The sequence below is a fragment of the Electrophorus electricus genome, chromosome 2 (assembly GCF_041902795.1).
Source record: "Electrophorus electricus isolate QZ-2024a chromosome 2, ASM4190279v1, whole genome shotgun sequence".
Classification (NCBI taxonomy): Eukaryota; Metazoa; Chordata; class Actinopteri; order Gymnotiformes; family Gymnotidae; genus Electrophorus; species Electrophorus electricus.
In genome coordinates this window covers 21,986,119-21,997,429 of record NC_137498.1, presented here as the reverse complement: position 1 = coordinate 21,997,429, position 11,311 = coordinate 21,986,119, and the positions used below count along the sequence as shown (strand labels likewise).

Below are 11,311 nucleotides of genomic sequence, written 5' to 3'. Positions count from 1 at the left end.
TTCTATAAGAATTGGAACCATGATGCCATGTTGACTATATAACAAGAGGCAGCCTAAGTTCTTGGGTGTCCGTGGGAGTTCACAGAAGTCATCGGAGAGGAATTATCCGAGCATATTCGGTCATGCATGCACATGAGAGGAGGGCCAAGGAGGAGCGTTTCATCAACATGAAGTGCACCATTCCTACAAGCCTCTGCTGTCCCACGCGGCCTTACTAAATAACCACCCGACTCAGAATACCAATTATAGCTCTTCAAAGCACTGTATGGCAAAGTGAATGAGCTTTCATATGCTCTATCACACACGTGTCGAGTTCCTACTTGTCAGATGTATGCCATATTCCTGAGGTAAGGTAATGGAACCTGTACAAATACCAACAGACACATATCAGCCCTGAACACCCACCAGGAAATGTATGTTCAGCTCATGCCAGAAATAATTTACTTCTAAGGGAGTGTGTAGAAATTATTTGAGGAAAGAAAACGAGTAATGAATGAACAAATTAATGAAGTAAAGAAAAATAAATGCAAACATAAAAGCAGGAAAGAGAGAAGAAATAAAATGGTTTTGGGAGGTAGGAGTTTGATGTAATGTTATTTGACTTCATAGTGACCCTTATAAAAACATCATAACTGTCAGGACAGCCCCAGATAAACATGTAAAACAGATGTTACAAGAACGGTAGAAATGAGAGGTGTCAAGGCGGGCTCCTTCCTGCCGTATTAATTGGAAATATGGAATTTCTCCCCCTGAAAGAGGAAAGACTTCAGTCATTTAAGATACCACTATCTTTTATCTCTGTCTGCTTTAACCTGAGTAGAAATCAAACATAAATACACACCATATGTGATAATATAACCCCCCACACACTCACACACACAAACACATACAACCACATATGCACACACCAAACATGAATACATTCTTATGTCTGCTTTTCAGGGAATTCAGTTTTTGTTGAATATACAGAAGTAGATATCTGGCCTAAGGCAGGCAGTTATATGACAATGTTCTGAGATAAGATCTACAGCGTCTCATGATCTATAAAAATTCACTTGACACAAACAACCATATCTGATAAGGCAAAGCATTAAATGTTATGGAGCATCTAAATGGTTAATATAATATGAATGTCATAGGTAAAGGTTGAGGTGACACTTTAACTCCAGACTAAATTCCTCTGGCTTTTGCTCTGGCTTGCTGTACATTGCTCTGACTCACCCGAACATTCTTCTCGGCTCATCAACCCTAGGTAAAAGAAGACCCTCAACTTCAGCAAAAAGGAAATAACACATCAAGAACATTTGGGGAATGACACCTATCTGGGGGAGATGTGGGGGATTTGACCTACACCGTAAGGTGATGTGGGGGATTTGACCTACACCGTAAGGTGATGTGGGGGATTTGACCTACATTGTAAGAAAGTCTGAGGAATATTAGGCAGGGGAGTAATGAAAGTGTGCAGTCCTGTTGGAGGGTTAAGGAGATCAGGCTTTTACTGTGGTTGGAGTAAGTGAGCCAGGCAGGGTTGGGTGGGGGGGGGAGGTCAAAGGTGACTAATTGAACAGAAGGAAGCCGGTGTTAGGGTGCGTTTGTTAGGGAAAGGTGTCACTTTGGAATCTGACCTGAATGACAGCAGTGCTGATTAAAGGAAGAACAGTAATGTGTTCTCCAGGAATGTCTACTTACAGGTTGTGTGTGTGTGTGTGTGTGTGTGTGTGTGTGTGTGTGTGTGTGTGTGTCTAAGAGAGATATTCATTTGTGCATGTATTCATAGAGAAGGAACACCCTGGGATACGTCTGCAGGCAAACTCATACTGGATTGATATTGATAGTTATTTGTGCCACAACTGAATAGTTATGTCAATAATGACAAAGGGGCTTTGAAAAAAATGCGTAAGTGCAGGTTGAAACCATACACAAAAGAGGGGTTAAAGTAACATTTACATTTACATTAACAGCATTTAGCAGACACTCTTATCCAAAGCGACTTACAAAAGTGCTTTGTCATTTACTCACAGAATACATCCTAGTACAGTACAGTAGGTTAGAGACCAACATACCAATCAACTAGAATACTGTAGAATACATGGATGAATGCTGATACCTAGAAGTACAAAATACATAAGGTCTATCTTAAACTATGATAAGTGCTATAAACAATAAGTGCTAGAGTTTGTTAAACAACATAAACAGTACAGTTGTCCTTTAAATACTCTGCAAATAGATGCGTCTTCAGTCTGCGTTTGAAGACTGCAAGGGACTCTGCTGTCCAGACAGTAAGTGGGAGTTCATTCCACCATCTTGGAGCCAGGACAGAAAATAATCTCGATGTTTGTCATCCATGAGACCTGAAGCAAGGTATTTCAAGCCGAGCCAAACTTGAGGCTTGAAGTACTCAAGGTACGGATCGGGCTTTGAGCATTGACCTCATGTATGAAGGGGCTGGTCCATTTTTGGTTTTGTAGGCAAGCATCAAGGTTTTAAATCTGATGCGTGCAGCTATTGGGAGCCAATGAAGGGAGCGCAGCAGTGGAGTAACATGTGAACTTCGGAAGATTGAAGACCAGTCGTGCTGCTGCATTCTGGACAAGCTGTAGAGGTTTGATGGCTCTTAGAGGAAGACCAGCAGGTAGCGAGCTGCAGTAGTCTAGCTTTGATCACAGAGCCCTCCTGCCACCACGATCTGTGATGGTGCTGAAAGTTGTGAGTAAGTGAGGTTGCAGAGATTGCGACATCTATGATGATAGCATCAAGGAGATCTGTGGGTATGTGGACAGGAATTGTGAAACACATTTCAGATGCTTGATTTGTTGATGTATGAGATGAAAGATTGAGATAATATGAGAAGATACATAGATGAGTCCGTGAGGTCCGGTAGATGAGATGTAGATGAAGTGATTGAGAGCACAACAAAGCTTCTCCAGATGTCCGAATTTAAGTCAGTTCAATAAGTGCTAAGTCCGCCCCCCAAAATTCACACCTAAGGCCAGGGCGAAACTACACCTGTAGTGAGTAATTACAGCTAACAAGCAACTAACAACTAGGTTCAGACAATAAGCTTTGAATTTCACAGAATCTAAGGCAAAAGTGAGTAAACTCAGACTCACCTTAACCAAGGCCCGCATGCTTTCTGGACTGGACACTCTGTAGCCTGGTGGGTTCCCACTCCCCCTCAAGTTCACACAGGAAGTTCTTCCTAAGATGGGATCACAGAGGCAGGACTCTAGGGTAAGTGGTCCAATTCCCAGGCCTCTCTCTCTCTCTCTCTCTCATTCCTCTTTCTCATTTTCTCTCTATCTCTCTCTCTCTCTCTCTCTCTCTCTCTCTCTCTCTCTCTCCTATCCATGGCTCTTCCATAAGCTTGATGTGAACTGAAAATTGTGTCATCCGTGTCTATAGTCAAGCCCTAGTCATTCTCAAAAGCTCCAAACACACTATACTATCTGGGAAATAATTAATAGATAATGTTCTGCACAGCCAGTGAAACTTCCTCAGACCTCATAACCTCGACGTTATCTACGTAAGAGAGTTCTGTGGGATTAGTGAAGAGAAAAATAGCGGAACCGTGACTGAGACAGTAACCTCGATATTACGTCGGGCCTCGGTTAAATGGATTAGGATATTGCACCTTTTATCCACGTGGGGGCATCGTTGACCCGACGCGATTGCTTGCTCGCGATGCAAGCTAGTGATTACCTCACTGACCCTAACAATAAGAGCACTTGAGCCTATGGTGCATAAACTTGTTCCCTTTGCATTACTATATCTATGTCCAAGAGCAGGGCATAGCTGAACTGTGGCAGTCGTATGATATGAATATGGATATATACTAGGATATTTTTTGCAGACAATGATAGGTGCGAAAGTACCACTTTGGTGGCGCACTTAAGATCCTTAATCCTGACAAAGCTAACCTCACACTCAGATTTATTCATTTACTCATTTAACTACGCTATGTACTAAATTGTTATCTATACAGTTTACCGCAGTCATAAATCAAATGGGTTACACAGGACAAGAGAAGTTGAATGCATTTCAAACCAAAACGTTGTCCCACGTCGGCTGGATCCGTTTCCTCCCTGCCCGCCCCGTAAGAGGCGGGGCTCTGCGTTCTCTCAAAAGCGTAGGCTTATAGACTTCAATAATACTCGGTAGCTCGCCTCGCTCGCGAACAGATCGCGGCGGTAGATGTTCACGTCAACAACGTGATAAAGAAGGGACGAGACGACCCACGCACCCAGACATCGCGAGGTAAGAAGCTCATCTTTGCAGCCTTCGCGAATTGTCTCTTGCGTATTAATTGGACATGTGGCGTTTGGGTTTTGTTGTTTTCCGGCGGCTTTAGGCGATTAAGTTATTATTTTAAGCCTACAGTACCAGAGAGAATGTAAATAATCTTGACTGGAAGAAAGCTATCAGTGAAAGACTGAATTATGTTATAAGATAACTTAAGGTGCTTCCTTCTTCATATTAGAGTGAATGTGTGTAATGTGTGACTCAAATAAGAGATTTATAACAAAAACTCCATTTGAACAGAAACTTTGAGCATCGGAAAATAGAAATGCACTACAACTGTTTTGTTTTGCTGTTGCTGTGATGATCTTTATAACCTAGATCCATTCTCGCATCATTCACATCAGTTTTGTTGCATCTTCAGCCTACAGACATTCGTGTCTTAACGTATTTCCTTCTCTTTTTACAGTTTATTGCTTTAAAGAGGAGAATGCCAGCTATAATAAAAAACTCCGACTTGGAGTTCGACTCCTTACAGCCGTGTTTCTACCCAGACGAGGATGACTTCTATTTCTGCGGACCAGACGCAGCACCGCCGGGCGAAGACATCTGGAAGAAATTCGAACTCTTGCCCACTCCTCCTCTCTCGCCAAGTCGGGCAGCACTTCCAGGGGACGCGGGGGATCTGGACGCCGGAGCTGGGGATTGTTCGCTGATGGGGTTTGGATTAGGAGACCCGCTGGACTGGGCTTCCGAGCTGCTGCTACTACCGGAGGACGACATTTGGGGCGCGTCAGATGGTGACCTCTTTGGCTCCGCTCTGGATACTACGGACAACTCCATAATCATTCAGGATTGCATGTGGAGTGGCTTCTCCGCGCGGGAGAAGTTGGAGCGGGTGGTTAACGAGAAGCTCGGGAAAGCCATCTCCACCGTTACCGGTTCTGGAGTTAAAAGCACTACAGTCAAGATGCCGGAGCTAAACCGCTCCATATCGGAGTGCGTGGACCCTACAGTCGTGTTTCCGTTCCCCGTTAACAAAAGAAACGCAAGCAGCAGCCAAAGTGCGAGCCAGTCACGGACCGTGGCCATGCCATCGATCAACCGGGGCGCAGACGACACACCGAGTGACTCCGGTAAGTGTCTTGACATATGGAAGGTGAAATATTTTAAGCACAGTTACAGTAATGGGATAGGAACTAAAATTGTATGCGTAAGATTAAGGATATTTTTATTATTGCATTGTCTGACAAGGGCATGGGTTAAATTTCGTTCAAATTTATTCAAAAAAAGCACACAGCAAGATATCAATACGAAAAATGAATAAACTCCTGCACGAAGTACAAGAGTGCAATTATAAATGCGTTTTATGTAAGGTAGGCCTATAATTTGGCCTAGTTTGCAAGTGTTATTGGGGTAATTGTGAGAGATCATATGACAGACCCTGAATCGGATTACTGGTGTGACATTCCAGACTGCTGGACACACAAGATCTCAGTAGTAGTAGTGGGAGGCGATGCGGACGCAATTTATGTAATAGCGCTATGTCTCTGTTCTGCCGAACATCCAGTAGATGGCGATAATATCTGATATTGCACACCATGGCAAACTTGAACCCAGCTGGCACTGCGCCTTTTGTGTGAGGATGTGATGACTGAGGATCAGCCAAGTGTCGTTAAATGAGGTTTTTTTTTTTTTCAAGGATGCTTGTTAGGATTTCACAGAAGAAATCAATAGGGTGAAATACAGTTCACTGTATTTCACCATCAGCTGAAATGGTCAAATAGGAACTCGTACGTTCAAACGGAACCCTTAGTTTCGGCTATGACCAAAACATTGATTGTTTTGATGCTTAAATAAACTCGAGGGTTTTTTTAGCCTCACGTGTGCTTGTGCGTGAGGGGTGTTGTGGGGGGTGTTCAATTGAGGAAATTCAAACACTGCTAATAAAAAAAAAAGTCGAAACGAAGCCGTTTTTCATATGCAAATAGAGAATGACAATCGCACGTGGGTGAGAGTGTAAGACCTAGCACTCAGTGCCAGCATGCGTGTGTGTTAAAAAAAACCGGGAGAGACTGAGACTGCCGCTCTGGGTTTGACTTGGCAAGCTGAGGGACTCTGAAAGGCGCATAATAATAATACTGTAAAACGCACACACACACCAGCCGTCTCTCTTTACAGAGTGACGGCTTTGAACAAGCGCAGTTTTCCTTCAGCTGTCCGCTTGGCACAACTCCAGGGCATCGGCTTAAGGCGCGATCAGATCACTACTGCTCGGCAAAGCCCGCGAATAATCGGGCCTACCGATTACAACACTCTTCCGGCACGTTCAGTCTGTAGTCCTTTTTTTTTGGGGGGGGGGGGGGGTTCTCTCTCTCTCCTCCCCCACAACCAAAATAAAACGTAACCTCTGGCAGACGAGAGAAAAACAGTGAGACCCTCTTTCCTTTGCATAAGACTGCCTGGTCCCGTCTCTCCCTACCACACGCAGACGTGTTCCTGTGGAGTGCGTTTGAAGTGAGAGACTGTGGGATCCAGTAAATGCCAGCACACATTTCACGAGTGGCTTAGCTGATAATCACCTCCATTATCTCATAAATATGTCCCAGAAGCGTCTCACCGATGCCGGCTTGCCTTCTGGGGCTTGAGATATCTCACCACCTGGACAGACTGCTGGTAAAATGTTTTAGCAAAGTAACTGTTAAGCAATGGTTAACACACAAACACACACTCTCGCTGTAGGTGGTAGCTCGGTTACTGACAGTGAGATCCTTCCTGTGAAAACATGCAATCAGATCCTCTGTCTTGGCAAATGATATACCTCCTTAGAAGTCCATCCAAATATAAATGAGTATATCTCCATGAGAAATGTCATGTACTTACCTGTTTGTCTGTGGTCTGGGATACGCACACAAATATTTGGCTTGTCAGGTGAACCTATATTCCCTTTGTGCTTTTCAACAGATGAAGACGAGGATGTGGATGACGATGACGACGACGACGATGATGATGATGATGATGATGAAGATGATGATGAGGAGGAGATTGACGTTGTGACCGTGGAGAAGCGGCGATGCACCAACAGCAAGGCTCTCAGTGGCATGGGGCAGACTGGCCCTGCCCTGCAAGCTGGCGCCCGCCCAGGTTCTGGGGCAAGCAGGGCTCAGCAGGAGCTCATCCTGAAGCGCTCGGCAGCCGCCTCTATCCACCAGCAGCAGCACAACTATGCTGCCCCCACCCCCTTCACCGAGCAGCCAGCCCTGCCCTCAGCTCCCCCCAGCAAGAAGCCCCGGTCTGAGGGCGGCACAAACCTGATCCGCATGGCCAGGGCCAACACCCCCTCGCCTAGCTCCCCCACAGGCTCTGTTCCCCAGCGACCGAGGCGGAGTGACGGTGGCAGCCCACGCGCCTCCGACTCAGAGGACAGCGAGCGGCGTCGCAACCACAACATTCTGGAGCGGCAGCGTCGCAACGACCTGCGCTCCAGTTTCCTGACACTGCGGGACCACGTGCCCGAGCTGGCGCGCAACGATAAGGCGGCCAAGGTCCTCATCCTGAAGAAAGCTGCCGAATACGTGACTTCGCTCGAGACCCAGGAGCTCCGCCTCCGGCAGGAAAGGGACCGCCTCCAGAGCCGGCGCCAGCAGCTCCTCCGTCGTCTGGAGCAGGCCAGGACTCGCTGAGCACCAGCCACTCTACCGCGAGCACCCCCTGGCTAACGGCCGGCGGCCTGACGCAAACTCTTTAGGGACACTCACTGTCGTCACTTTTTTTGCACATTTTTTGACGTCAAGAATGTTTAGGGTTTACTTTGTCACTCCAGTTACATCAAGGAAAAGGAAGAGTATATACAAGCATAGCAGAAGCAACGAGAAGGAGAAGGACAGAGATGTGAGAATCTCTCACTCTGTCCTGTGGTTTTGTTTTCTCCGTTCTTTTTCCTTTTTTTTTTCCTTTCTTTTTTTTTTTTTTTTTTTTTTTACTCCAGCGCTGACCGACGAACCCTCCCTTCCTCAGACTTTCACGGGAACGGCGTTCCGGAACGCTGAAGCTGAAAATGAGCGCGCAATAAAACTCTCACACATGCACACGCACACACACAAACGTACACACACATGCACGCGCACAAACGTGTACACACACACACACACACACACACACACTTTGCCTTCACTGTTACTTCAGAAATGACACGAAAATAAGTAGACTTAAAAGAAAGGCCCCAAGCCTAGCCCAGCAGACTTGGCTCTTTCCCACACCTCTCACTGGTGTTCTAACCTGGGACGTACCTCTGCGCACCTTGATGTCAGTCACTTTTGTAAATAGATAGCTAAGAATTAAACACTCTCGCTCTGCCTTGTTTTTGTATACAGAACTGTCTTTGGGGTTTTATAAAAATGTCAGAAAAGCTGCCAAGAACTGGACTAGAAGTTTATATACATTTTAATAAGTACTGTATGGCCTCAATTTGTGAGGAGCTTTGTAATATAATGATATATTGTTATTGTTTTCATTTCTTATAACTCCTCTTGGTCCCCCACATGATACTTACTAATATCCACACCTATGCTTTAGTGTGCTTCTGATACATACTAAATTTGATACTTATATTTTCGTATGAAAATGAGTTGAGTAGATATCACTATCTTGTTTTATCTCTTTTCTCTTTTGTATAGTGTTTGTTTTGTCCTCATTTACTTTGCTCTCCTCTGTTTGTTTATCTATTTGTAACTGTCTGGTTTATAGAAGTTGGTCAATGGGAATGTATGGGGATTTTTTTTTTCTCTTTTTCTTATTGTATATTTTTTAGTGCTTGCAACTCATAGCACTTTTGAAATACCTCATTTTGCAAAATAAATAGGCTTTGAAAACAAACAAAAGCTGTTTCTGAAAAGAGACGTATTGTAATTCACCCAAGCTGCCCTTTCAAGTTTTGAAAGGTATTTGGTGTGTGCGGCTTTGTGGGACAAATAACCCGCGGTATATCACGTCCGTGTCCAGCCCTGATGCATCCTGCATCCTGCATCCATTAATCACACTCCAGCATCTTAAGACACTTAATGCCCTGTTGAAACTGAAGTAGTTATGTAGGTCATTTCTGTCAAAGCCAATAACATAATTAACAACTCAGGATAGCAATTTTAAACTCCCTCAGTTTAGAAGTCTTAACGACTTTTCATCCCAAAATTAGACCTTCCCGGCTCTCTCCAAGTTTGCTTAGATTTCATGTGTTTGGGTGTCATGACACGTGTTCTCCATAAGATACACACCTTCAGGATCCTGTTGTCAGTTCACTGAGCCCCAGTTCACCTTCAGGGCAGTTCAGCTGTGCGCGCGAGTTCAAAACATCCACCGAGCACAACCTGAAGGAAAGACGCAGGCAACGGGAGGAAGGAAACCTTTCATTGTTCATTTTGCGGTGGGGTTAGGTTTTATCCCACCATACTTTCTCTCTTTCTAGCACTCACCTATTTTCTGAGCAGTCATCTGCTCCTCACCATTCTGCCTGTTCAGGCCGAACAGACGCTTTCTGAAAAGGGGAAAGAGTGGGTTTTTTGTGCTCCTTTACACACACACACACACACACACACACACACACACACACACACACACACACACGAAGCACAACACACTCCAAGTAGATGTACAAGCACAGGGCGCGCACACACAGACGCACTTTTAGGGACACACACGCAAAACACACGAACACACTCCCCGAGAGGCAATACTGAAGCGTGCTCGGCACACACACAGACGCGCTCTCGCTGCTTCTTACCTCATTGTTCTGTGCGTTGCTATGGAAACTGCAGCAGCTGCAGCGTGGTTGACTAAGGGCTTGAGTGTGTCTGTGTGTGTGTGTGTGTGTGTATGAGTGTGTGTGTGGTTCTTTTGTGTGGAGGCCATCGTGCCCAGGGTGTCTAATGTCCTGCTGGATGAGGAAGGCGAGGTTGTGTTTACCAACTCCAGCCACATGGCCCACAAGAGCACTGTATGTAGCCAAAGAAAGCTCTGGGCCAAGTGCACGGCGTGTAATGTGAATCACGGGTGGGGCGTAGTGACGGGGGGGGGGGGGGGTGTTCTGAACAAGAAGTCACCCCACAGAACAGGCCGAGGAAGACACAGACAGAAGGAGAGTTGGGTAATGAACTCCTCAGGGAGACCTACGCTTCAGGATACTACCTGCAATCTGGTGTATGGGAAGATTACATAACAGTCTGAGATTTCAGTCATTGTGCATTGGAGTGCTTGCGTGTGTATGCGTGTGTGTGTGTTTGTGTGTGTGTGTGTGTGTGTGTGTGTGTATACGTCATGTTTGATCCCTAGGAGGAGGTAACCACGGGAGACCCCACTGTACCATCTGGTCGATGGCTTATCTCGCCTGGTTATGGACAAAAACAAAAACAGCGAGTGAAGCAGAGACAATAACACACCACCACGTCTAAAGCAATAGAGCCGGCCAGAGAGACAGAAGCCAGATACACACACACACACACACACACACACACATACACATACACACACACACACACACACACAGACACACACACACACACACACACACATATATACACACACACACACACACACTCACACACACACACACACACACACACACACACACACACACACACATACACACACACACGCAAGCACGAGCACACACAGAGAAACAGTATTTCATTCTGCATTACAGTACAAGGACAGAGTGAGGAAATGCTCAGAACAAATAACACAAACACAAAAATATAATAAAAGTCTTTGTTATTTCTTTGTTGCCATGACAAACTTGCCAGCTTGGTGGATTTTGACACCATCACAGACAGGAGGATTATTTATTTATTTCATCTTGTCTTCTTTCTCCCTCTCTCTCAATCTTTCTTTTGCCCACATGTTTATTTTGCCATTGATTAATACACAACAGTGTTAGGATTTACGTCTTTCTTTAATACAGTAATAGATTATATAACTATTACCGATCTAAATGTTGAATCCTTCATAACTCTTAACAGTCATTATTACATGCGATTATTTTAGGTTGAAATGACCTGGGTTTCTACACCCAAATCATGTGAAC

General features: G+C 45.1%; 1 protein-coding gene and 1 long non-coding RNA gene across 2 annotated transcripts; one reads left to right on the top strand and one right to left on the bottom strand.

Annotated features, from left to right (window-relative positions):
• Positions 1–709: 709 nt before the first annotated feature.
• On the bottom strand, positions 710–4,169 carry LOC113588494 (uncharacterized). Its single transcript, XR_003411856.3, has 3 exons — positions 4,045–4,169; positions 3,111–3,199; positions 710–2,762 (listed from the first exon to the last, which is right to left on the bottom strand). It is a non-coding gene; the product is annotated as an uncharacterized LOC113588494 (long non-coding RNA).
• mycn (MYCN proto-oncogene, bHLH transcription factor) lies at positions 4,161–9,116 on the top strand. Its single transcript, XM_027027687.3, has 3 exons — positions 4,161–4,254; positions 4,706–5,372; positions 7,201–9,116. The coding sequence occupies exons 2-3, from the start codon at positions 4,727–4,729 to the stop codon at positions 7,917–7,919; spliced, it is 1,365 nt and encodes a 454-aa protein (XP_026883488.2). The 5' UTR covers positions 4,161–4,254; positions 4,706–4,726; the 3' UTR covers positions 7,920–9,116.
• Positions 9,117–11,311: the final 2,195 nt, after the last annotated feature.

Coding starts and splice junctions, on each gene's coding strand:
- mycn (XM_027027687.3), top strand. CDS start 4,727: ATGCCAGCTATAATAAAAAACTCCGACTTGGAGTTCGACTCCTTACAG. Junction 5,373..7,200: donor CGACACACCGAGTGACTCCG/GTAAGTGTCTTG, acceptor GCTTTTCAACAG/ATGAAGACGAGGATGTGGAT.